The 25,026-nt window shown below is 35.6% G+C and overlaps 1 protein-coding gene across 1 annotated transcript in view; it reads right to left on the reverse strand.

Annotated features, from left to right (window-relative positions):
- ARMC2 (armadillo repeat containing 2) overlaps positions 1-24,711 on the reverse strand; it is a gene marked incomplete at its 5' end in the record, with an annotated part of 42,731 nt that extends 18,020 nt beyond the window's left edge. Inside the window, 7 exons of the mRNA XM_029085373.1 lie at positions 7,209-7,308; positions 9,485-9,630; positions 13,963-14,183; positions 16,280-16,382; positions 17,699-17,874; positions 20,768-20,866; positions 24,641-24,711. Coding sequence (XP_028941206.1) covers positions 7,209-7,308; positions 9,485-9,630; positions 13,963-14,183; positions 16,280-16,382; positions 17,699-17,874; positions 20,768-20,866; positions 24,641-24,711 — 916 coding nt within the window. The remainder of the gene's footprint in view (positions 1-7,208; positions 7,309-9,484; positions 9,631-13,962; positions 14,184-16,279; positions 16,383-17,698; positions 17,875-20,767; positions 20,867-24,640) is intronic.
- Positions 24,712-25,026: the final 315 nt, after the last annotated feature.

Consider the following 25,026-nt stretch of genomic DNA (forward strand, 5'->3'; position numbering starts at 1 on the left):
ATTTATCAGCAGGGAAATTCCTTCAGAGTTGTCAGAATATTTATCCTGATACTTCCTGCTTGAAAAAAAATGTTAATTCAGAGAGAATGAATGATCAGTTATGAATATGCATGTGCACACAGAAAACACAAGAGAAAACTCTCGTATTTTGGTTCTTTAATGGTCAATTACTATATCCCCTTCATAGTTGGGCTGGTTTTTTTAAGTTGTGCAAGGCATTATTATACTGTTGGGCTACAGGAAGGAGGAATACAACTAAAAATATGTATTTGTAAACGTAGCAGAAAAGAACCACGTGATCTATTTAAGTTCTTCATAGGGTTACCTTGACAAGCATTTCAGCAGAAGTGGTGGCATAAACAGTAATCTGTTGAACAGCCACACTAATAGTTCCTTGTTCAACAGTGGTTGCTTTGCAGTACTACATGACTTATGTTATATGACTGACTAAAACAGAGAGATAGTGGCTTCCTGGGAGCTCATCACAGAATTCTCCATAAGCCAGCCAAAAAAGCAGCCAGGAAGGACAGTCACTGCATGCAGATAAGCCATCACCTAATAAATAAAGCCAGAAACAGACTGGAGAAATTCTCTGCACTTACAGGTATCATCTGTGACAACCTGCCCCACTGCAGCAATCCTAAGAGCAAAAAGGACATTCAACAGCCCTAAAAATGAGTCTTTGTCATAGAGGGAGACAAAGAAAAGTCTCACAAGCAGAAGATTGCTTGCTCACAGAAGACTATAAATTGATTTGGGACCTGCTACCTGGTGGATGCATTTGGGAAGAAAGCTGGGCAGATTCAGACATAGTGAACGTTATAAATGCAGACACCTCCTTAGAGAGGATGACAAGGCAACATCAGTCTCTTCTTCATTTAATAAATTGTTTCTGACAAACTGATGGTTAAATCGAAAGGTAAAGCAGCCTGCAAATTGTAATTGTAAATTAGTGCAGTTCCACTAGCTGATGCAAGAGATGTAAAAATAATAACAAATCTTATCAAACATATCAGGACCAGGAAATTTGCCAGAATCTGCAGAACTAACTGATGATCAGGATAAAACAGGAGCATTCAGAGAAGAAAATGTCATTGCAGAGAAGCTAAATGAGTTCTTTGCATTGATTCATGCCCACCATGAAAGCAACTGGGGAGATCACAAAGCTGTAGCCTTCTCTGGGGAAGGCTCATCAGAGGATCTGTCCAAAACTGAAGTGATCATAAACAATTTTAAGGAACTAACTGACAAAACAAACAGTAACAAATCACCAGGACTGGATAATCACCCAACAGTTCTAAATGAACTAATTAATTAAATAGCCTAATTACTAACAGTGATTTGCAACCTCTCTAAACTGCCTTGACACCTAAGGACTGCAAACATGAAATCTATTACTAGAAAAAGATCCAAATGAGATTCAAGCCTGGTGTCTGTACCAGATGTATTAGAAGAAACCATAAAAAAGAACAACAAAATGAGTGGACAATCTGATAAAGACAATCAGCTTTAAGTACTGACTTACCAAATTCTTGAGTCATTCCAAGGGATCAACAAACATGCACAAAGGAGACCCATCTCATATCACCCATGTGGCTTTCCAGGAGACTTTTGACAAAGTCACTCACCAAAATCCTAGTGAAACTGAGCAGTCATGCTGTAAGGGAGAATGTCCTTGTATACATAAATTACTAGAGAATGGACAACAGAGTAAATTAGCAGTTCCTGCAATGGTGGAAGGTGACCAGGGGGGTTCCACACAGTTCTGTGCTGGGACCTGTTGTGTTCATCTTGTCCATAAACACAAGTGATGTGGAAGAGTTTGCTGATGACCCTAAGATATTCAAAGTAGCAAAGATGAAGGCTGACTGAAGGGCAGAAAAAGGATATATAGTAAACTGGTAATAAATAGCAGATGAAATTTAAATGCAGATAAACATGAAATGATGCATGTGGAAAAACACAAAACAGTCATACCATCACATATAAAATTACAGCCTTTGAATCAATCATAACCACTTGGAGAGCAATCTTGGGGTTAATGACAGATTCCTCATGGGAGTTCAATGCTTACAGGAGGTCAAAAACACAAATAAAAATTTGGGGAATTTCTGGGAAATAAACTTATGCAGGCACACAAATCTATGATATGGCCACGTCTCAACTACCATGTTCTAGTTTCCTCACCTCAAAAAAAGACACAGGACACAAGCAAGGACTCTTGAGCCTGGAAAAGGAAGAGTTCAAAGAGGTTATGATAAAGGTCTAGAAAGTTAGGAGTGCTGTGAAATTAATGACTAGGGATTAAACATTCACCAACTTTTCAATGTAAGAACTGGAGGAAATAAAATAAAGATAGTAAAGGCCAAATTCAAAACAAGCAAAATGAACTATTTGTGCAATGGGTAGTTGCTATGACAACTCTTTTCCCACAGATATTCAAGATGTTAGAATTTTATATGGGGTAGACGGGAGACTGTAGAATTTCATGGAAAATCACAGAATGATGGAATTGCCTCGATTGGAAAAGACCTTTAAGATCATCAAATCCAATCATTAACCTGACATTGACAAGTCTCTGACCAAACCATGTCCCTCAGCACTATGTCCAGAAGACTCTTACATACCTCCAGGGATGGGGACTCCACCACTGCCCTGGGCAACCTGTTCCAATTCCTAATAACACTTTCAGTAAATAAATTCTTCCTAATATCCAATTGAAAGTTCCCTTGGCATAACTTGAGGCCATTTACTCTTGTCCTATCACTTGTTACTTGGTTGAACAGACTGACCCCCACCTCTCTACACCCTCCTTTCAGGTAGTTGTAGAGAGCAATAAGGTCTCCTCTCAACCTCCTTCACTCCAGGCTAAACAATCCCAGTTCCCTCAGATGCTCCTCATAAGACTTGTTTTCCAAGCCCTTCATCAGCTTCATTGCCCTTCTCTGGACACGCTCCAGCACCTCCACCTCCTTCTTGTAACGAGGGGCCCAAAACTGACAGCACTCGAGGTGCAGCTTCACCAGTGCCCAGTACAGGGGTAAGATAACTTCCCTGGTCCTACTGGCCACACTACTCCTGATACAGGTCAGGATGCTGTTGGCCTTCTTGGCCACCTCAGCACACTGCTGACTCATTTTCAGCCGCCTATCAATCAACACCCCCAGGTCCCTCTCTGCTGAGCAGCTCTCCAGCCACTCCTCCCCAGGCCTGTAGCACTTGCGAAGGTTGTTGTGGCCAAAGTGCAGAACCTGGCATTTGGCCTTATTGAAACTCATACAATTGGTCTTGGCCCATAGATCTAGTCTGTCTAGATCCCTCTGCAGAGCCTCCCTACCCTCAAGCAGATCAACACTCCCACCCATCTTGGTGTCATCTGCAAACTTACTGAGGGTGCACTCGATCCCCTCGTTCAGATCATTGACAAAGACGTTAAACAGAGCTGGCCCCAGTACTGGGCCCTGGGGAACACCACTTGTGACCAGCCGCCAACTGGATTTAACTCCATTCACCACCACTCTTTGGGCACGGCCATCCAGCCAGTTTTTTACCCAGCAAAGTACAGACCAATCGAAGCTGTGAGCAGCCAGTTTCTCCAGGAGAATGCTGTGGGAAACTGTGTTAAAGGCTTTACTAACGACCAGACAGACAACATCCACAACCTTTCCTTCCTCCACTAAGCAGGTGTCCATGTTGTAGAAGGTGGAAAAGTAGTCCATTGAGGTTTATTTCATACACAGAGAACCACAGCTGGCTGAGGAAGTTTCTAAAATGGAAAGAGCTGGAGGTTTGGTAAGTAAGGATTGTAAATGCATGCTCTGTTTTTAGTGTTCTCAAGGCATCTGATTTTCACCACTCGCAAGTATGGATAGTGGGCTGGGTGAACCTTTCACGCAACCCAGTGGGATTATTCTTCTGCCAAATAGGCACTTACTGCATCCAGTAATGTCAGATACTTAACAAATGTTCCCTAATTAAAAAAAAAGTAGGTTACAATAAAGTATAAAGGGATTTTTTTAATACAAGAAGCACAAGATTTCTTCTATGCAAATTTTAGTATCACATCCTGTGTTTGTGCACTTAGGATTGAAAATAGACTCCTAACTGTACACTGATAAGAGATTACATGAAAACTCGCAGGGGCCCAAAAGGCCACCTAAACTCAGGTAATGCCTGACTTACTGACAGAAGCTACTGCCTCATTTAGGCAATCTCCCTGTTCCAAAAGCATGGCCTCCTCATGACTTATGACACGAACCACAGCCTGAGAAAGTCATCCTTTATATAGTTTATCTGAAAAGTTTAGAGATGATAACCACCTGGGAAAGGGGAACAGCATCTTGTTAAAACATTTCTGTAAAAGATTTCTGGAGATGGGCAAAAGACTACAATGCTGACTAAAAAAAGGACCTCATCCTGCAAGATAGAGGCTCTACAAGAACACTTCTGACAGCTTTCATGGCACGTGGCAGCCACCAAGGACTTTTTTATTACTCCACACTAGCTCTAAAACCAACCACAAGTGAAGTCCAACAGAACATGTACTTCAGATGTGCAGAAAAGCACTGCTGAATTCCCCAGTCCTATCTTGCAGATCCAGCTTTTCCAATCTTACGTTCTCCTCTCCTTACTTAAGACTATGACACAGGGAATTTAGCAAATCTTGCTAACTCAATTTCCCCAAGTCTTTCCCACAGAATTAAATTACTACTCTCCCATTCTTTCTGACTCTCTTACCCGAGAGAGAAAACAGGCTAAGGAAAAAAAAAAATAAAAAAGAGTAGAGCTGAAACTGCAGTGTGGTGAGGAGAACATAGACTATTTGGGTGGCAGCTGTGGAATTCAGTGTGTGGTGTGGGAGCAAGTCATTAATCCTATTTCCAGTGCTCACATTTTTATTTGCACAATATTTAATGCTTATTTTTAAAGTCGCAGTTGTGAAAGCACTTGAGAAAGTCTGAATACTGGGTTGTTTTGTTTTTTTCCCCAGTATGTTTCTAGCTGTCACAATTGCCAGTAAAAAAACCTGATCCCACAAACTGCAACCTGAAAATTCAGAAAACTCACACACTTCCTTTCTTAACTTATCAGTTCTTAGTCCTGAGAATTTTTAATGCTTTGAGTTAATAATACTGATTTATCCTTCTCTTTGCTGCTTCTTCCCACAGCAGACAATTTTACTCACACTGCTGTTACTTGTTTTCTTTTCAACACATAGCAATTCACTCCGTAACTCACTAGCTGTCAACATTTTAAAAGAAAGATTAGCAGTGCCAACTACACCCCAGGAAAAACATTTGCACTCCTCACAGCTCAAGTGTTTAATATATACTACAGAAAAAGTGGTGCATTACATTATCCATGTCCCTCTTCTCGTTTCTGCAGGGCTTCACTAAACTGACAACTGACGGTTGCATGCTTGTTTAAAACTGCAGTAAGAAATAATTATTCTATAATAACTAAGTTTTTTTAATACAGAAGCTATTTCTTTACTAATTCATATTTTGATAAAACAACTGACAGTTTAACACAAAAAGTAATCTTAATCTATTGAAGAAAGATATATATTAGGACCACTTAATAAAGTAGACAAATGAGAGGCTAAATTCTGAACACTACCTGACAACAAACAATTTTAATTTATACATGAGCCAACAATTCATTATGACACAAAGCTATAATCTCAGGAGCCTAGGAAAGTTCCCCTTAAAATTAGAGATGAAGATTGAGAGGAAGATGTTACTCAATTTAAACTTCTTATTCCCAGTCCCATCATTTGTTGAGTTTTTAATACAGTGCTCATAAGGAAAAATAGCTATAAATCTAGTAAAATACCATGCCTTTGATATTTCTGATGTTATTAACATAGCATTTACACAGTATTTTACTAAAGCATCTTTGAAGACTACACAATGCAAGAGCAGCCTGAACCTAGAAATACTCTGATATGCTGCAGAAACACTAATCAATAGACATTTAGAAGTATAGAAACAACTTAATCTTTGTTCCTCTTCCATGAGTATTACCACAGAAAACAGGGAGGCAGGTAAACAGGAAAGGGAGAAATTATTTTTGTATTTGCCAAGAGAAAGAATAGTGTTCAGCACAGCCAGTCTGGTTACCTTCATTAAGGGCCTTTAGCAATACCAGTACAAAAGATCTCCTTCCAACAATTCTCTGGGAATAACTAACCCTGGGATAAATTGTATAGTGTAACCAAATGTCCTCAAACTAGTTTAGATGCTGCAGCAGCCAAAGAAGTTCTTTACTTTTAAGAATAATCTTAATGTGATTTAAGGTTCTGTGTTTCAAACTTGGTTCCACCTTTGAACTATGATCTATGCTTTACATAAAAATTATTTTCTTCTTAAATCTTACCTGGCAATAGAGCCGAGTAATTTGCCATACACAGGGAACTTCACTCTTACCAACACAGCAATCTTTAAAACAGCGATTCTGCACCAAACTCCCAGAGCCTGGTGTTCCAGTAAATGTAGGAAAGATCACTATGATATGGGAGGCTAATACAGAAACACCTGACTCTCAGTGTTCTAATGAAGTTGGTAGCAAGTATACTCTTCTAATTTCACCTTGTAATAAGAGGTATTTTGACTACTCTGTGTTCTAATGAAGTTGGTAGAAGTATACTCTTATAATTTCACCTTGTAATAAGAGGTATTTTGACAAACTCTAACCACTTATTTCTAGGTGAACATTCCAAATGTGATATTCTAGGCATACGGCTTTCTCTGGTAGAGGAGAGATACATTCTGATACCTTATGCAGTTATCAAGGAACAAATTTTCCCCTGCTTCCAAATTGCTCAACTCTGGAAAATTCACACTTCTTTTGCAGGGGAGGAGGACAGGATAAATCCCAACAATTTCTGACTATAAAATATTCAAATAGAATATTTGTTTTAAAAAGCTTTTTTTTAAACTAAGAAAATCAATTAAGTACTCAAAGGACTGTTTATACACATGTAAAGGATAGACAAGTTAATCAACTACTTGTCCTCTGTATTGCGCTGAGTTTTTAATCTAAACTATTTCATTTCAATTATTTACTACTTAGAAATGCTGTCAGCCATTTAAAATTTTTATTTGGTAAATGCATAAAAGTAGGTCACTGAAAACAAGCTTACACACAATAATACACAGACACATCAGAGGATTAATATATAAAAATCAAGAGATAAAAAAACTGACCTGCTGCTTCTGGTGTCTGTTTAGTAGGGCTAAAAATAAGTTGTAACATCTGGAGCAGTCTGCTAAAGCTGCACAGAAGTCATTGTCACAAGAAAGTTTGCTACAAAGGTACAAAAATAAAATATAAATGAATGAAAACACTTTTTTCCACAAAAATTGTTTTTACAAATCACTCTGCTTTTGACTTTCAGAGCCATATTTTCCAACAAATGAAGTGAATGCCAATACTCTGGCTTCTAGTAGAGGCACATGGAGCTACATGAGAGCACAACAGAAGCCTAGCTATCTCCTTACCACAGTGAATTACGGGAAGAAGCGAACATAAGGAGCTTCCCAACCTGCCTGCCATATGGGCACAGTATGCCAAGTACAGCCCAGCGGCAGCACTAACAGAACATGTCTCTCCCCAGCAAATAAGGAGAACGCGCCTTCTTGCAGTCACGACTTTATCTCTGCGCATTCCCTAACAGCTGCTCTGATCCTACACTGCTCACCTCGACCATTACAAAAAGAGAGACTTGGACATGCTTCGGTCATACCAGAAACACTGCAACAACAGAACAAACCAGGATAACCTCTTACTTCCCATTCAGTCAAACCCAGCAAACATCTGTGTTAGTGTTCAATTACAACCCATTACAGCAAGACTTACAGACTTAGAGAAATGAGTAATTTGAAGAGACTGAACACATTCTCTACAAAGAAGTTGCCTAACGTTACTGACTGAGAGAAAAGAATAATCATTTTGTATCACTAGAAGACAAAACAAAATTCAAATCTGTGCTCTGTACTGCATAGTATAATTTTTATTATTATTATTTTTTTAAAATTTTTTTTTGTGACTGCAATTTCCAGGAAGCTAATTAAATAGATTCTATGGCTAATTTGTATCCTTGGAGCATGCAGTTCACTAAACTTCAGGAAAAAAATTGAAGCAGTAGGAAACTTTAAATAAGACAAATTACTTTTGCTCCATATTGAATTCTAGATCAAGTAAGTGTCCTTGTCAGAATTACAGTTTAAGTATCGATTACATTTAATTACAAACCCCTCTTTTCATGGCATTGTCCAAGTAGAAGAAATGCTCTCTCCTTAGAGGAAATAAATATGTTCAAAGTGCTGTAATCATTGCTAGAACACAACTCATTTTTAGGAAGAAAATTAAGAGAGACAGATACGGACAAGGTGGCATGTAATTGGGGAAGCAATTCATGTTCTTTCCAGGCAACAGAAATGGGAAGGATCAGATTTGCCTGTTTTTAGCTGTGGAGAGGAAGGAATGACAATCCCTTACATAACTGTTCATTGAAGCACAACCTGATCTCATCTAGTAAGGAGGAGAATGTGATGGATAATCTGGAAGGGCTGAACAGGAGAAGAAATCCATAGCAGAATCTCAATGAACATGGAGCCAGAGGCAACATCACTCAATACAATAATAAAGCAGCAATGGCAAATGCTTCATCCAGAATGGCATTGATTAATTGTGCCCAACCAACCAACTCTTCCTGAAATTACCAACGATTAATTTAACAACTTCTTCAAAATCCTTAAAGTGTCTGCAAGTCCATTTAGCATTGGATATTTCAAGCTGGTGCTTGGTAACTAGAAGATTTTTGATTGAGAAACTATTCGGACTACAAAAGGATCTTTTGGGGTGATTCACTCATACTGATCTCCCTCTCAAAAGCACATCTTGGGAAGCAGCCACTGAGCTGCTCATAAAACTGAGATTCTTTCGGCACTTCCATCTGCACACTCAAGCCCAAATCCCACAGATTAATCTCCTCAAACACTCTGTGATAGCTCAAAACAATGAACACTGATCACATTTCCTCTCTTTTGTATTTTATTTCACAATATACGGTCCACGATATAACTTAAGCTTGTGTAATTTCTCTCATTCCTTTTTTAAAACATGGTCTAAAATAGGATTAATAATTTTTTAATAATTTATGCAGCTTTAAAATATAAGAAAAGGTAGTTTAAAAATCTAAATCAGAATCTGAGGGATCAAAGAATGACACAATACAACAAAATATTTTTCACAGGGACAATGAATCCAAGTTTCTATGGCTACAATTAAACAATTCTATCAGTATTAATGAAGACACAACTATAATACAAAATCATTAAAAACTACACAGAGCTTTAAAAAAAAACAATTCAATGTAAATCTTCCAACTTTAGTGCTTGATGATGCCTTCTTTGAGGTCACTTGAAGCAGTAACACTGACTTGACTGCATGGAGAAATAGCACTGTGTTCTGTACGTACCTGAATATCCTGACAATATAGGAGCACACATCCTTATCATTCATACGCTGCTCCAGCACCACACAGAGCTCAGAGACTGCTCCATTGCACATGAGTTGGCGTCTTGCTGGAGATAAGTCAACCAAGTTTCGCAAAGTAGCTGTCAGCTGCATATAGAATATTTAAAGATTTATTCATCATAGCCGTTTACAACAGAATCCACACAGTTTTGAAAATTTAATAAAGCTCAGATCTCATTTATAACGTCTAAGGCAATCTGAATGCCATGCTAAATAATAACAGGAAATGTGTAAGTAACAAAATTGTGTATATTGAAATAATTATTTGAAAATGAAAGATTGATACTGGTCTTTGCCTGCCAGTAACCTCCTCCTCTGTGGGAAACATGATCTTACATATGTTTTAAAATCTTATATGCATGTATACAACCATATACCAATTGGAAATCGGTGAAATGCTGTGGATAAAGTGATTTTTTTCATGTCTGATTTTGCAAATTTACATTTAAGTCTTGCAAATTAATACTGATACACAGTATGTATGTTAATAGCTATAAGTTGCAAACAAAGATTAATTTGTTTTAAAAGACAATAATATTTATTTTTATTTAAAAATGTAAAAGTTAATCAAGATCAAGAGAAATCCACTGTTTGAACAGTTTAAAAATGAAAAGCTTACATTCTCAAGTTTATTTTGGAGAAACCAAAATATTTTCAGAATATACTGTTCTGTTTCAAGGAGATTTAAGCATAAAATACATGTTACTTGTAGATATGCAAAATGAATCAGCTATTGCGTAGTTTGAAATGCTCTGGTTCTCTTCCCAGATAAGGGTATTCAAATGCCAAGGTCAGACAGGCAAGGGCATGTAGGGTCACCACAAAGTTAACTCTTGATCTAAACCAGAACTTACTATAAAATTAATGTGAAGTCATTTAATCTAATGTGAATATGGGAATTCTTCAAATTTTCCTTATTCTAAGACTAAGGTATTTAACTTATTTGGTTTTAAATGTAGTTTGATAAAGCACAAAAACTATCAGAAAAAACTCTAGAATTTTATCACTGAATTGGACTGCTTGTCCAGAGATACGTAATTGCTAACTTTAAAGGAAAAAATCTGACAAAGAGTAGGTTAAGTTGTGTTTGAGGAGCTTTTGCTCATAGGATTCTATGCACCACTCTGTCCAATCTCCAGCAGCTTTCAAATTTGCTGTCCTACTTCAACAAATCTGACAAAAGTGTGCACGTCTTCAGTTACCATATGAGTGAATAATGAAAATGCAATGCAAGATGTTCTGTAATGGAGCAGCGGGAGAAGGAACAACGTATCAAAATGGAGGAGCAAGGTACAGAGGGAAAAAAAAATTATGTGACAATTTGAATGTGATATGTGAATGGATTTAACTTCAGCACTAAATATGAAATGGGTACTATACTCAGAATAAACAGAAACTGAACCTATGGAAGCCATTTGCTTTTACCTCATATTTTAAGATGACATCTGGAGGTTTTTTATTATTTTAACTAAACAGCTGCAAAAAAATACATTTGCAGATATGCATTCTTTCACAAGTCACGATGCTTCCAAAATCAACACAATACTCACAAAATATTTTAAAATAAAAATATTCTGATTGAATACTTCGCTATTCAAGTGTTTCGCTGTAAAAATTCCTGCCAAATGGAATAGACACAGAAGTTTCCATTCAGTGCTCACATACAAAGTGTTCACAATCAGCCTATGATAGTATTTGCTGAGCTCTAGCTAACCTTCACAATGAAGAAAATTAAGGATAAACCACATTTTACAAGTGTTGTTGAAACCCAGACAAAGGCTTTCACTGCAGCAAAGAGAGTCCCATATTAGATGATGAAAAAAAAAACCAAACAAAACTGTATCAATAGATAATGGTGCAGAGGTCTCCAAAAAGAGAGTAAATTTTTTCACTGCCTGAGACAGTTAGACAGTTCAAAATCCTTCAGCAGTAAATTCTGTCAAGAGGCATCCTCTCACAAAGACAAGCTGGAAAGGAAAAGCAATGTAAAATAATGCACACACTTATATGTGCGAGACAATGAAATTCAAAAGTTCATAGAAGTATACATCCACAAAAGAACAGTCAGCACGCAAGTGAAATCTGAAGAGAACAAATTAAAAAATAATAGAATCTAGCCAGACAGGAGATTAATTCAAGAGATATTCTGATTGCTTCAAGCAGACACCATGATTCAGGGAGAAATGCATAACAATTAGCTCTACCAAACCTCACCAGCGCTCATCCTTATATTGCCATGTGAAAGATCAGATTCACCCAAACAGGAAATTTAACAGCAGACAAATGCTATTTTTAAAGGAGAAGATATTTAAGTGCTTTTCAATTAAGGAACATGGAGTACTTGTTAAGTCTTGTCAGTGACACTTCAAAAGCCTTGACTTTTAAATAAGCATTACCATATTTCATTTAAATATGATCAGACTATTAAGTGACGCAACATAAAATGAGTCAAACATAACCTTCATTTCATGTCCCCTATTAAGGAAAAGTAATTACTATTGCAAACATTTTTATTTTTGTATTGTGGGACTTCTGCAAAAATTCTGTTGTGTAACAAGGAAGAAATCAGAGAGAGACTTTATTTCCACAAGAAGGACCTGGCAAGATTATGTACAACACTGCCATCTGGTGACTGTGCAATTATACAGTTAACGAACGAAGAGATGGTCCCAGTTAACAGAGATATTTCAGTTATCAGGATTAAGAGATGGCAAAGCCTCCCTCAGAGACCACTGTGACTATTTAAGGTGTCCTATATAATTTGCTCCCTATTCTTGAAGACTTGTATTTATTCATTATTTCTGTATGTCACTGGATATTTGATCTTTTGCTATAAGTTAAGGTATGCCACAAAAACTTCCTTTATTCTGAAGACATGAAAACAGAACTATTCCTACACCTGTCTATGGTGACTGAACAATTAACTCACATGGAAGAAACAGTGCACACTAATGTAGTTTTGTTGAAGAAACTGATATGAGAAAGTCACACAGGAATTCCATAGCAGCAGGACTCACAAGGGGAAGAAAATGAAGTATCTGTACTACTATAGAGGGTAACACAAACAAGTGAAACAGCAACCTCAGTAAGACACAGTTGTCAGTCCTGACTTTCCCACAATATACTCGAGGCCTTCTTAGAAACAGTCAGTCTATTCAAACTGTACAAAATAGTTTTGCTACACTTCCAATCACACTGAAAACAGCACAGATGATAATGATAAAAAAACCTGTAAAATGTAACATTTTCCTTTCACACATTTGCAGACTAAACCCTTGATTTAAAACCTGAAATTTATCCACACACCCAAAAATAATGGAAGAAAAGACATTTCTGCAAAGTTGTGATGAAGTTCATACAGTTAATCAAAGAGCTGAAAATAATATGATTCATTAGTTTTATTACCTGGACATCACTTGTTGTTTTTAAATGATCAAACTTCCAAAATCTTTTTTTTATATCTATTTAACATAAATTTCCATCTCTTTCTCCTCAACAGGATTCTCATTATATTTATTATATGATTGATGCCAACAGCCGCCAACAAACATCAGTAAGTAATATGCTTTGCTTTCAACCATCCCCTTCCTGCTCTCAGAAGGATAAATATTTTTAAACTATACAGATATGAAAAGAGATACAGGATACACATCTCTAATTTTGGTTTTAAAGTGCCTACACAAAGCTACAACCTAAATTTCCACTCACTGAAATGACTGCACAGATTCCATATGTGGGGCTTCATACTCCTTCATCTAAGCTTACTTTTCTTACAGTTTAGGTGTTTTAAGTCACTGTCTATCACCTTGCAAATTACACTGAGAGCAGAATATCTTCTGGACCCCCAATCCCTCCTCAATACTTTCCAAAAGGGGGTTTCTACCTAAACTAGCCTAAGGCAAGGTACCTCATACGTAAAAAGTTTTGAGCCTGCTGCATTCAAAAAGTGTTGGCCTTTACAACTACCTTTTCCTTAAATTGTAGTTCTTAAAAACCACTTTGTCAAAGAAGCATAGCTGTATTTTTCTATGCATTTTTAAAATATGCATTATTCTTGTAATAAAAAGCTTTTTGTAATCTCCTAGAGTATTGCAGAACCAGTTTGTATTTATTATTTCAGTTTAAAGAATTTAGGGAATACATTTTTATCTGTTTAATATCCAGAACATTGTCAGCACCATAAAGTAATAAGGAACTGGTTTTATTAGGTACCTAATAATATTTCTATTAACTTCAAAATTTCTAAAGCCTTTAAAATTGACTACACAAAAATATCTACCATAATTAAATTTAGATCCCGAACAACTTAATGCAAACTTCTGAAAAGGAAGTTTGTTCAAACATAGGTACAACTCTGTCAGGTTATCTTCTCTAATTATTTTAATTTGTGTACTTTTAGAAATAAAAGTGAATGCTAACCTGGACTAATAGGTGGCCCAAGCTGGTGAAACATGTGTCATTTTCTTTTATATTATTAATCTGCTTCATTAATTGCAGCAATATTTCAATAGCTCCTTTGTTGACCATTTCATTAAGAAGTACTGCATTTCCAGACATGAATTTTATAGCTCCCATGCAATACAGGAGAGCTTCACTGGTTTTGTGTAGATCTTCAGTTTTCAGGACCTCCAACAAACAATCTAAAAGGAAAATCATTATTCAAAAAGCCTAATATTAACATTTATATTTGATACAGTCCAGCCATTGAAGAGATTAACAATTGGGGAAAAAAACAGATTGAACTCTTTATAATACAATTCTAGTAAGTGGGCTATAAAAATTGGGTATTTGGACTGAAACCAAGAAACAATTATTGATGAATAAGAGAATGGGCCTGACTTTTGTTCTTCCAGGCTTCAAGAACCAGCACTAGTTGCAAACACATAGCAGTAATCATTGGGATTCTCAGTTAAGATTTGCAAAAGTGATTGTGTGTGCCTGGAATTTTGTGTACTAAACTTGAGACAGTCTAAAGAGGTTTATTCCCACTACTTCCTTAAAATTCAAATGTCTTCAAGCATCTCAAATGGAGCACTAAAAAGCACAGGTGCCTAATTAAAATCTCACATTTGAAGTCTGTCCTTAGCCTTTTTAGATTTACTTTTTATGTAGGTAAAGTTACCGTAAAAGTTTTGCTTTATGAATGGTTAATTTATTTCTTCTACTAGAGCTGCTCCTCTGCACATAAATAGTGAGCTGGGCCAGAGGAAGAAAAAGAAATTGAATCTATAACCCAGTGACTGCAACAGGAATCTGAGTGATTACGATGATAACCCAGGTTCATGTCTTCAGCCTGGATGAGGTGAGTCCAAAACATAAACACTGAATAAACAAACAAACAAACCCCTACCAAAAACGTTCTTTCCTTCACTAGTTTTTAAAAAACAGGGAAAGAAGAGCAAGTGAAAGAAAAGTGAGCAAAGATGGAAATGAGAGCAAAAAACCCAATGCTTACACAGACACAGCCACTCAACTTGTCCAGATTTTTGTATGATGCTAATCTCTACAAAACTGTAGTTTTCAGTATCCAAAGTCAGTTGAGCAATGTGAGCTGTTCTCTTTTCTCTGAGTCCTTCCCTGTTGACCTTACTTACTGGAAAGGCTTATCTGGTCTTTATTGCTGACCATACTCACATACTAAACTTTAAGACCATTGAATACTCTCAACTATTTAAGCAGATACACACATACGCTTTAACTTACGTACGTGCAATAAATGCTTTTACACTACATTATAGAACATAGTGAAGTTTAAATGAAAGGAATGACCATCAATTGCTACCAAGTATCGTTCATATACTGTCATTTTCTTCATATTTCTCATATTTGCAAGGTGTATGCAGATGACACAAATACAGTTACAATCACGAAAGAGATCTTGGAGCCGTTGCTGACAATCCTCCAAAACCATTGGCTTAACGTACTGCAGGAGCTAAAAAAGCCAATGATTGTTGTCAGTATCCTTCCTGATGATGGCCAACAACACAGACAGCATTTTTTTGCTTCTATAAAATTTAGCATAGACACATCTTGACTTCTCTAGACAGTTTTGTTCTGTACAACTCAAAAAGGATCTACTGGAGTTGGAGAAGGTATATAGAAGGGCTACTAAAACAACAGAGAGAATGACACAATATACTTTCAAAGAGAGAGCTAAAAGGCTGGCATGCCTCAGTCTGAAGAGGAGAAGGCAGAGATATGTGATATGATTGTGGTTTAAAAAACCATGAAGGTGTAAGGTAAACTGACTGTAGAAACTCTTACAAATCCTGCAAAACTACAAGCAGGGGCATGATAAAAATTATATAGGTTTAAAACAGCATACAGAGAACTTATGGAACTTGTTGCTCTACGAGATTATAGAGGCAGACAGAATCAGAAAGTTCAAAAAGGAATTAGGCAAATTAATGAACAAAAGATCAATAAACAGAGACTAAATCAGATTATGCAGGGATGTACCATCTAATGGCTCTCACAGAATGTTACAGTTCTGGATGCTGGGTTAGTACAAGGGAAAGGTATCAGAGAAAACACGTATGCTTCCATGTTCTCCCTGAACAGTATCTCCTAGCACCATCGTTAGATGCAGAATACTGGACTAGATGGACCGTTAGTTTGACCTAGAAGACAATTTTTAGTGCGTGATTAAGTTAACTCTGAGAATGTTTCTTGAAAGGTGATTAATCTAACTATTGAATTTCAACATCTAACTTATATACGAGAACAGAATACATACCCAATAATCCCTCATTTTGAATGATGTAATCATTTTCTTCGTTTCTGCAAATTTTAAAAGCGAGTTTGCAAACACTGAGAAGATTTTTTCCATCCACTTTCATCTGCAAAGAAAAAGACATAAAAATCACAACTAAAATCTATATACGAAAATACACCATAATATTTCACCAGTTCAGATAGCATGGCAAACTTGTATTCTCACAGACCTACTAAATTCCAGCTGAAACCCTGACAGTACACTGAGCCAAACTGAAAAGTTTGCAGAATTAAAGGACTCGTTAACCTAGCTACATTAAGCACTATTTAGCAAACTGTACTGACTGCCTTTAAAATAACAGATTATATATAAAATTTTAACGTATTTTCTGCAGGTAATATATCAATAACTTGCACTTTTTTTCCTAATTCACTCTTACAAAGAAATCCTGCACAGGATTCACTGGTTTTTCATCTATGGCCATACCACAAAGAACTCCAGTACAACTGTACATGTCATAATCAAAGTTATTCTCAAATATCAGAAAACAAGATCTTATGATATACTAATTGTCACTGAGAAATCATGAAAGGGAAGTGAAAGTTTTAAAAATACAATGAAAAATCATTTCCTTTCCTCTGCATTTCAAGGGCAATTTCTTCTCTTGTTCATGATTTTTAAAAGATTCCACAGAAAAATGTCTATAAAAGAACTTTTTTTTTAAAAAAATAAGCACCACTTAATATCTATGTAGTATTTGAATATACAATTATAACTTCTGATTAAAATGACAAACACTACCCTAAAGGAGAACTCGCCTCCAACACATACACACACACACACACACAAATTACTAACATGTCTTACACACAATGCTAGCTGGTATCCATTCACCAGTGACTGTCCATACTTACTTAGTAGAAGCTGAACCAATAGGTTCATAAGCACCAACTTCATATTAAAGAATTTTAACCCAAAATACTAGAGAAAGAGATATTTACACTTATTCACTTCCAAAAAAACCCAGTTTTGGTATTTTCAGATACAGGTGTTTAATAACTTCAAGATATTACTCAAAAACTAAGTTTTGTTTCCATGTTTAATTTTTTTAATTATTGTTTTGTTTAAATCCATGCATGTGTATCCCAGCTTAGGACTCTGTCTCTTTTCCATGCCTAAGTAATATTCCTCCCACCATACACCAGCAATCCTATTTTGTGTCCCTCCTTTGTCCCCAGACCTAATTTCTGTGCAAAAAATTGGCTCCATCAAGTGCCGATCTGGATGAATGGGAGAGTAGGATCCATATGGCAAGAAACTGTGCTTAGCAAAGGGTTAGTTTAGACATAGTTTGAAAGTGTGAAATTAAAAATTAAATGCAAGTTGTAATTCACAATTTTGAGCCTCACATTCTACCAAGCAACATTTTAAAACACTTACAGTCAGAATAATCTTTGCCAGCTTCAGGCAAAGTGGATCTGAATCAATGTCTACAAGTTTATATAACGTCTTCAGAAGCACGGTTCTTCTTTTAAATCTTTTTCCAAGCATATTTCCTTCATTCAAGGCTTGATAGAGATTGGTGCAAGCCAGACAAAGATTTTCTATATTGTCTTCTACTTGAAGTGGGGGGGAAGGGAGAGAAAAATAAAAAAATAATTATCAGTGCCACCTTTTCCAGAGCATCTCAATAGAAAAAGACACAGGAGAACAAAATAAAGAATGGGTTGCACAACAAAAATAAGGCATTAATAAATCTCTTAAAATGATAATGTGATCCTCAGAAAAAGTTTTTTGCTGCTCTTTCAAAAAGAAGAGACTCAAGTAGAGCCATCACAGAGACAAATAATACCTAAAGCTAAAATGAAACTCACTTTTAATGCTTAATAATCAGATTGACCCAATGTCTATCAGGAAACTGTGAATCTTAATATATTCTTTAAAGAGCTCCACCAAACATTACATGTGAAGAGATAGTTAAGGAATATTTTTCTGCCCATACACACAACCTAATACATCAAACCTTGCTGAGACTAAAAACAAGTGAATGTAAAAACTTGTTAGAACTATCCAATGCATAGTAGAGGTGCAAGATACATTTGAGCCGACTGTTGCCCTATCCTAACCCGAGTTCCTCACACATTATTTAAAAAATACAAAAATAAAACCGACAGTAAACTATTACAAGAGCTGCATCTCAACACCATGGAATCATGTACATGTCTACCTTAGAGGGAAAAGGGAAAGTCTTGCCTATTTTTAAAATTCAAGAGTGAGGGGTTGTTTTTTTTTTTTCTTTTCTTACATTTGCTTTTGTCTGTAAGGTGACACTAATAAAGCACCGTACAAACCCACTTTATACTGCCTGCATAAACTCTGTTCACAGCTGAAATAGAGTCATATTCAAGGAGGCCAAGCACTTGTGATGAAATATACATAGACAGGAAATTACGACAAAAAACATTACATCTATGGCCCCAAACCTGTGGGCAGATTCAAGGACCCACCTCTTACTGAGCAGTGCCTGGAAGCTCTCAGTTTGCAATCGTCATGCACTAGGAACAGCAAGGACTATTCCATTTCCACTCCCATCATAACAGAAAATTTAACAAAATCTAGCATGATTCTAAATCCTCTGTTCCAATACACTGTGAAACAGGAGTGGCAAAGAATCAACATTTAAAGGTTTCCATTCCATTTCATCAAAATTAACAACAACAAAAATTATTCGCCACTCATCCCATGGGCCATTTTTGAAGCTTACCTCCCTTGAGTACTAGAATGTAACAAAATAAAGTATTTGCTCCTCTGGAAAAAAAAAGACTTTGAGGTTCTATTTGTTTTTGTCATATAACAATCATATCAAGTGCATAATATTCATAGGATTTTAGATAATAATTAAGTTCCAGGTTAAACTTCAGATTTGTTTTTGAATGGAAAGTTTCCTGCAAATATTTTTCAGGGAGAAAGAGGAATAAAAAAGGTTTTTCTATTAAAAACTCAATGTGACCTAAATGCATGTGCAGGGAATTAGCTAAAAGGTATGAAGCAAGTGACTGCACACAAAAGTTAAAATATATTTAATTACAAACAGGCCCACTCAAAGCATTAAAATTATGGGATTCTTATATTAATCTTGATAGGAAAAACTGCAATTGTGCCGTAAACAACCTAAATAAAGCAACATAACACACAGCTGCAGGAGGCAATGATGTAATTTATTTACGCTTTGTGTGAAAATTCAAAAAGCAGCAAAACTCCTAACCTAAAGGTTTTTGTAGCACTACACTCAATCAACTGGTAAGAAAGTATCATTAGATAATTTCATCTATTATTAGAAAATCTCTAAGCCATAATCAATTTTTTTTAAAAAAGCTAAAAAAACCTCAACACACTAACCAAATCAAGTAAAGACTAAGGAAAAGGGGCATGAAAACTGATTTTCCTCAGTTATATTCACGACAAGGGAAAGACATTATCATATTTTACCTCTAAATAAAATTTGGCTTGCCTATAAAGAACATCTCACTATGCAAAATGTCAACTCAGTGGCTCATATTTGACAATCTCAGCATTAAGTGAGGAAAATGTAAAGTTGCATGGTTTTATTCACATTTCCTGATCACTGTCTCTCTATACATCAGTGACAGATGCAAGAATGAGAATCCTGTCTTTTTAAAATAATGATATATTTTGGGAATCACTCAGTACTGTACAGGTGTTTCACACTCATCAACATCTGCAAAATTATGCAAAAAAAAAAAAAGCTAATCTGTATCCTGCTATAATGAACACTGCAAAATATCTCATAAAACAGAATCAATCCCCTAATTTGACACTCACTTTCAACCACCTGTAAAAGCAAATCTACTTTCTATATTCCCACCATGGAAATATATAAAATGTTTATAGAAGTCACCTAAATAACCTTTTGAATTAAACATTAAAATAGATTTCAGAGTTCAGTCTTTCAAGTCATACTTAATTTACTCAATTTTGCTTCAATATTCTAGGTCATTACATACTTTTCTGAGACACCAAACATTTTAGCACAAATTAAAATTTTCATCAAGACTTCCTTAGTTTTCTAAAATTAATTGAGACCTCCAATACAGTCTATGCTTAAAACAGTGAATCTGTGCAGTACTTTATTCTTAAAATTATTACCTCATCACTGACTGCTGAGTTGGCAGAGTTATGTTGTCTAAAATAAGGTAATTTAATCAGACAAAATCTTCTCTAAACCAGTATTTTTTTTACAGAATCACAGAATGGTTAAGGCTGGAAGGGACCTCTGGAAGTCACCTAGTACAACCCTCCAGCTCAAGCAGGGCCACCTAGAGACAATTGCCAAGGCATTTGAACACATGAACACATTTGAACACATGAACACATAAAAGGCTACATAGTCCAACTACTGTTGTTCTTTCACAGTAAACACAGTGAGTCCCATGTTTCCTACAGGAAACAGTACAGAAAATACACCCTTTCAAGAACAGTGTTACCCACCTTTTTCCAGTTCACGCAGAATTGGCAGAATCTTTATATGCCAAAAGATTTCTTCTTCTTCTTCTTCCGATTCATTCATTCTTGTTTCATCCTCCAAGCCTTCAAAATACATTCAAAACAAAAGTACATATTTAGTGAAGGTTTCAACTTTTGCACAAATAAATAACTACAAATATTACCTGTCAGAAAAAAAAAGAAATCTAAAAATGTCACATTTTTCTGTATTCTGGGTTATTTTACCTATTCAAGTTTTTTGTTTTATTTACATTTTCTCAAAAACAAAAGTTTCAAACAAAACTAGATGGATAAATATTTTGATATGTAAAGCTGTACTTTAAAGCCAGATTTGTTGTTGTTTGCTGACATTAATGTTTCATTTGATCACTGAATTGGAAGGTAATGACTACTTTTATATCAATATGTTCTACTGTTTTTCAGCTCTGTGTCCATGTGACAGCTTATTCTGTGTTAAAAAGCATCCATACTACAGACAATCCTCTAGGATTGTACAATTTTATCTAACACACATGCACAATAGTACACTAAGCTTGATTAACTGACTCTCTGGTCAGGGAAAAAATAGTCTTGTTAGTTATGATGTCCTGTTAGTAATTCTAACCACTTCATTAAATCAGTTTTGATAAATTCTTAACTAATTTTTTATAAAAGACATGTTTCCTTCCTATTCTTTATCACGTTAAACAATTTCTCACATAGCCTCTTGAGAAATGAATAGCAAACTACAGGTATCTGAAAGATGTTTTGCCTCCAATAAACATGTCAGAAACTTTGAAGGCAACCAACTCCCAGCTCTCTTGGCCACCCTTAACCAATTTCCTCCATAGTGACTGAGAAAGAGCTACTGTTCATTATCAGAAAATTTGTCCACTTCACAGAGAGAAGTTTTAAAAAATATTTCAGCTTTTTTTACACTTTGCTTAAAAAAAAAAAAAAAAGAGTCTATCGGCTGACATCAATTTAGATCAAAAAATCAGTGGTCTGGAATTCTTCTGGAAAGAAGACTGGGAGCATGGATCTGTTTTCAGATTGGACAAGGGAGATGTTGAAACACAGTTTATTGAAAAAGTGATTCCAGGACTGATTTTCATATGGATGCAATATCACTGGGAATTATTCTGACTTGCTGAACATCCTTTCCACATTCACCTGGCACTATGTGAAGTGACAAAATTCTGGTCTTGACCATTGGCCCATTACAGCTGGAGAGTCAGAGTTTCCGCAGAACTTGAGTTTTAAAGGATCTAACAATTGCTTACAAGGTGCATGGAGGCATATTTTTGGAGTTCAAGATTAGGTTAAGCTCTTTATCTTGCAGGCAAGTTGTTGTTACAAAGATGGGATTTGGCTTGAGGTTTTTTGTTTTGGCTTGGTTTTGTTTTTGTGGGTTTTTTTTAAATAGGACAATAAAAGTCACACAACTCCACTAAATAACGTAAAGGAAACCATTAAGACTAGAATATATACTTCTTTTTAAGTGACACATTTGTCAGAAAGTATCTCCTACTGTTCATTACTAGCTCTTGTATTTAAATGACAATGTAAATTCTTAACATAATCATTATCAAACACAAAAATAATGTACTACATGAGAACATTGATATTAAGAGGTTTGCATCATGAGAACAGTATCTCAGACCTTAAAAAAATTACTGTCTACTGAGCACTACTTGGAACAGTGACACAATTAAAAACTTCCTGACTATTTTAAAAGCTTGCTCTTTAAAAAAAAAAAAAAATCCAGACTCTTTTTGTGTACCTGTATTAACTTTAACTGTCTACCTATATTTTACACAGAATGAATCTATCAATTATATCTGCTTCAACAGATTATACAAAAATGCTGCTGTTTCATAAATAATACACCAGTAACTATGTTATTATAATAACTATATATTGTTGCAGTGTGCATATATAAATATTAGTATATGTTATTAGGTAATATTATTACTTATTTTGCAGACCTTTTTTTATTCTCTAGATCAAATGAGCTAACAGACTTATTTAGATTGCTGAGTAGCTTAATTAAGAAAACACTAAGCAGCACTTGTAAAGAAGTGAAAGTTCTGCTCTGGATAATGTAAGAGCACAGCCGAAATGAGAACACTAGAAGAGTTTGCACTGTTCCTTCCTGCCACAAAACCCACATATTGACTCGGTTATTTCTTTTCTTTCCAATTTGTAGCACCTCTCTTAAACTGAAAGATGGGACTAACTTTCTAACAACGCACATGCTTAACTTTATTAAGCAAGAAATAGAATAGTTCATGTATGCATTTGCAGACATGATCAAACTCCTCACTAGAGAAAAAATTAACAAAGTCATTCAATTTTTAGTTCAGAACAAAAATAACTGATTTTTTGTGCCACTCTGCTGCTGTTGTCTCATATTCATCAGAGAAATAGAGCAACCTAAAAGTCATAACAGCATAATTTTTTAAATAAACATCTCTTGTAACTAGGAAAAAAAAAAAAGATAATCAGATTTTACTAAACAATATTAATCCTAGCAATGAGAATGAACAGGAAATAAATGATTACAAAGAAAAGCAACATTAATAAATTGTAAATTCGCATATGTATTAGTCCTGGGAGATTTTTAAGGTGCTGGTGAAAAGTTATGGCACTGGTTGTATTTAAAATATTCAGGAGCTATCCTGAAACTTCTAATTGAGTGAATCACAATTCAACAGAAAAAATATTCAAGTAAAAGAATTCAGCAAGTTGAAGTTCATTGTCTCAGTTTTTCATAGGTCTTAACCACAGGCTTTGCACTCTGCTAAAAAAAAAAAAAAAAAAAATCACAAAAATCACTAATCAGTCTACATTTATTGGTTGCTGTTTTTAGCATGTAAATACAAGAGCCTTAGCAACACCGAGCTTTCAAAAGCCATGTACTGCCTGACTTACCATGTTTAGCCTTTTCACGGAATACTGAGTGGCTACGAATATATCAATATTAAAACATTCTACCTCCTCTCTAAAATGTGAAAGTATAAGCACAAATCATACCAGAAAACAGAAATAATCTGTAAATGAACACTCCCTTCAGGGGCCCACTACAGAGAAGAAATGATTGAGAATTCCTACTGCTATCCCACTGTTTATTCTGGGATTAAAGATGAAGTATGCACAAACTAAGGAAGATACATAATGTTAAAAAAAAGTAGCTAATAGCACATGATTTTTTCAATAGCACCAATAAAATAGCACAAATAAATTAAAAGGCTTATAAACAGAGAATATATAGCCCCTCAGAATACTAACTCCCATGACATGGTAAATACTCTCAGCTCCTGTGAAGGAAACGAAAGCAGAGCGCATTACAGCCTTTGCCACAATGATCCGGAATGATGCAACTTCTCAGGTCTAGAAAAATAGTAATAAACCACAATAATGGCAGAGTAGAAACTTGGGGTTTCCGTCACAGACTCTCAGATATGCACTTGCCATGTAAGAAATGTGGCATTCAGCTATCAGGAAATATAAATTAAAATCTGTTACGTACAATTAGCAAAATGCATCCCTACGGGACAATCCAGAACCTGTATCTTCAGCTAATGCAGCTTGGCATAACTTTACTAGTTTCTGTGCAAGTGATGGGCAAACAAGGTGTTAATGGATGGGAGAAACAAGAGAGAAAATATCAACAGATCTTTGGAGTGAAGATCTCTTGAATATTGTTTCTCTTACTTTTACAACAACAGTAAAAAAAACCCAATCCATCTAGAAAATAAAAAATATTGTTCAGTGAATAAAGAAAAAAAAAGATCTTCAAATCACAAAAATTAGGTTATTTCTATTTGACCATATTTCACATTTTTTGACTGGAGATTGAAATGCTTTATGAAGTACCTGTTATTCTTTTCTTCCAGCCTGTACTCTTTGGCCATGATGAACTTCTGCCAGGTTTTTTCATCTGGTCACTAAAATATACGTTATAGACACACATACAGTATATCAGAATATAATGCTCAAAATGCTTCTTTCTTCACATGCTTTCAGTATGAGATCTGCATATTAATAACTAATTGGAAAAGATTATAAGTTATTTTACTAAGTTAGTAGGTTATCTACTCATTAAAAATTACATATAAATACAACTTCCTCCGGGATGTATTACAGAAAGGTCTTTCAGAAATACTGACATGTTTACACCACAAGAGGTCACCATTATGGAACACAAAACCTAAAGCATTTCCACTTGTACAATAAAACTGAAAACTGAACCAAACTAAACT

Source organism: Antrostomus carolinensis, unplaced genomic scaffold (genome assembly GCF_000700745.2).
Source record: "Antrostomus carolinensis isolate BGI_N321 unplaced genomic scaffold, ASM70074v2 scaffold86, whole genome shotgun sequence".
Taxonomy (NCBI): domain Eukaryota; kingdom Metazoa; phylum Chordata; class Aves; order Caprimulgiformes; family Caprimulgidae; genus Antrostomus; species Antrostomus carolinensis.